General features: G+C 47.5%; 1 protein-coding gene across 1 annotated transcript; it reads left to right on the top strand.

The window, feature by feature from the left end:
• On the top strand, positions 304-875 carry LOC109226063. Its single transcript, XM_019390867.1, has 2 exons — positions 304-522; positions 576-875. The coding sequence occupies exons 1-2, from the start codon at positions 304-306 to the stop codon at positions 873-875; spliced, it is 519 nt and encodes a 172-aa protein (XP_019246412.1).

Genomic DNA, 2,048 nt, shown 5'->3' with positions numbered 1-2,048 from the left:
ACTAAAGAACAACCCGGGCGAGTGGCAGCAAGTGGCAGCGGGAGTTGAACGCGAACGTGCTAGGTGAACGCAATATCGTCGTGTATACCAATCCCAGGTTCTACTCGCGGGAGTTGGTACCTCCCGTTTTCTTGTTTTCCTTTGTTGTGTTAGTTAAATTGCTGCCATCTTAGTTCGTATTAGTTTATTTACTGCATTAGTGTTCCTGTAGTTGCAACTTGTCTTCTTCTAGTTTGGTTTATTTCCTTATGTGTGTTACTGATTGACATTAGTCTGTTGTAGGTATAGTGGCTGTGGTGTGGGATGGTCGAGGGAGGTCATGTCCTCGGGGGAGCAGGGGGCGAGGCGGGAGGTAGGGCAGGGGTTAAGAGAAGGGTCGGGAGGAAGGGAGGTAAAGGGAACAAGGGTGTCTATAGGTTGAGAATTGTGTCATGGAATGTAGGTACATTGACGGGTAAGTCTATGGAGTTGGCGAAGATTCCAGAAGAGGGGGGTCAATATACCGTGTGTCCAAGAGACAAGGTGAGTAGGATCGAGGGCAAAGGATGCGAACGGGTATAAACTTTGGTACTTAGGAGTCCAGAGAGGTAAGAGAGTCTGTGGTTGAGATTAGACGAGTGAATGATAGATTGATAATGATTAAGTTAGTGGTTGGAGAGTGCACCCTAAACGTCATTAGCGCTTATGCGTCGCATGCGGGCCTAGATGAGGAGGTTAAACGATGCTTCTGGGAGGGGTTAGATGAGATAGTGCGCCAGGTTTCGCCTGCTAAAAAGCTATTCATAGGAGGGGATTTCAATAGCCATATTGGGTCGACTGCGCTTGGTTATGGTGAGGTGCATGGAGGCTTCGGTTTTGGGGAGAGGAACGGATGAGGTACCTCGCTATTGGACTTCTCTAAGGCTTTTGGGTTAATGATTGCAAACTCTAACTTTCCGAAGAGGGAGGAGTATTTGGTTACTTTTCAAAATGCGGTGGCAAAGACTCAGATTGACTATATCCTCCTCAGGAGGTGTGACAGAGGGTTTTGCAAGGATTGCAAGGTGATTTCGGGTGAGATACTCGTGATGTAGCATATGCTCTTAGTGATGGATGTTGGTATTATGTTGAAGAGGAGGAAAAGGTCTGCTCGAGGTAGACCGAGAATCAGGTGGTGAGCCCTAACTAAGGATAAAGCCCAAGAGTTGGAGGGGTGGTTGTCGGCTATGGGATCTTGGAGGAGCAACGGTGATGCGAGCACCATGTGGTCAGCAACAACAGACTGTATAAGGGAGGTTGCGAGAGGGGTGTTAGGGGTCTCGACGGGCATCTCTGGTAGGCACAAAGGAGACTGGTGGTGGAATGAAGTGGTCCAAGGTTAAGTGGAAGTAAAGAAGGCAGCGTACCTGAAGTTAGTGGAGATCATAGGTGAGGAGGAGAGGTGAGCGTGCATGGAGAGGTATAAGGTAGCTATAAAGGAAGCTAAGATGGCAGTCACAGAGGCTAAGAGTGCAGCTTATGGTCGTATATACGAGGAGCTGGGGGAAAAAGGCAGCGAGAAGAAGTTATTCCGGCTGGCTAAGTTGAGAGAGAGGAAGGCCCGAGATTTGGACCAAGTGAGATGCATCAAGGACGAAGATGGTAGAGTATTGATGGAAGATGTTCAGATTAAGAGGAGATGACAGACTTACTTTTATAAACTTCTGAATGAAAAAGGGGATCGGGATATTGTGCTAGGTGAATTGGAGCATTCTGGGAGCCATCGTGACTTTGGAAAATGCAGGCGTATCAAGTTTGAGGAGGCCGTGAGAGCTATGAGTAAGATGAGTAGGGGTAGAGCGACCGGGCCAGACGAGATTCTGATGGAAGTGTATGGGGAGAACGGGTTTGGAGTGGTTGGTGGGCCTTTTTAATGTTATTTAAGGAGAAGAGGATGCCAGATGAGTGGAGGTAGAGTATAATGGTTCCATTGTATAAGAACAAAGGTGATATCCAGAGCTGTAACAATTATAGGGGTATCAAATTATTGAGTCATACCATAAAAGTGTGGGAGAGGGTGGTTGAAGCAA

This window comes from Nicotiana attenuata, chromosome 5 (assembly GCF_001879085.1).
Source record: "Nicotiana attenuata strain UT chromosome 5, NIATTr2, whole genome shotgun sequence".
Classification (NCBI taxonomy): domain Eukaryota; kingdom Viridiplantae; phylum Streptophyta; class Magnoliopsida; order Solanales; family Solanaceae; genus Nicotiana; species Nicotiana attenuata.
The sequence above is the reverse complement of the archived record's forward strand: the minus strand, read 5'-3'. Positions and strand labels throughout refer to the sequence as shown.

What these genes read in the sequence shown, in the direction of transcription:
- LOC109226063 (XM_019390867.1), top strand. Translation starts at nt 304, where the DNA reads ATGGTCGAGGGAGGTCATGTCCTCGGGGGAGCAGGGGGCGAGGCGGGA. An exon ending in CCGTGTGTCCAAGAGACAAG is followed by an intron (nt 523 to 575) that starts GTGAGTAGGATC and finishes TTTGGTACTTAG; the next exon opens with GAGTCCAGAGAGGTAAGAGA.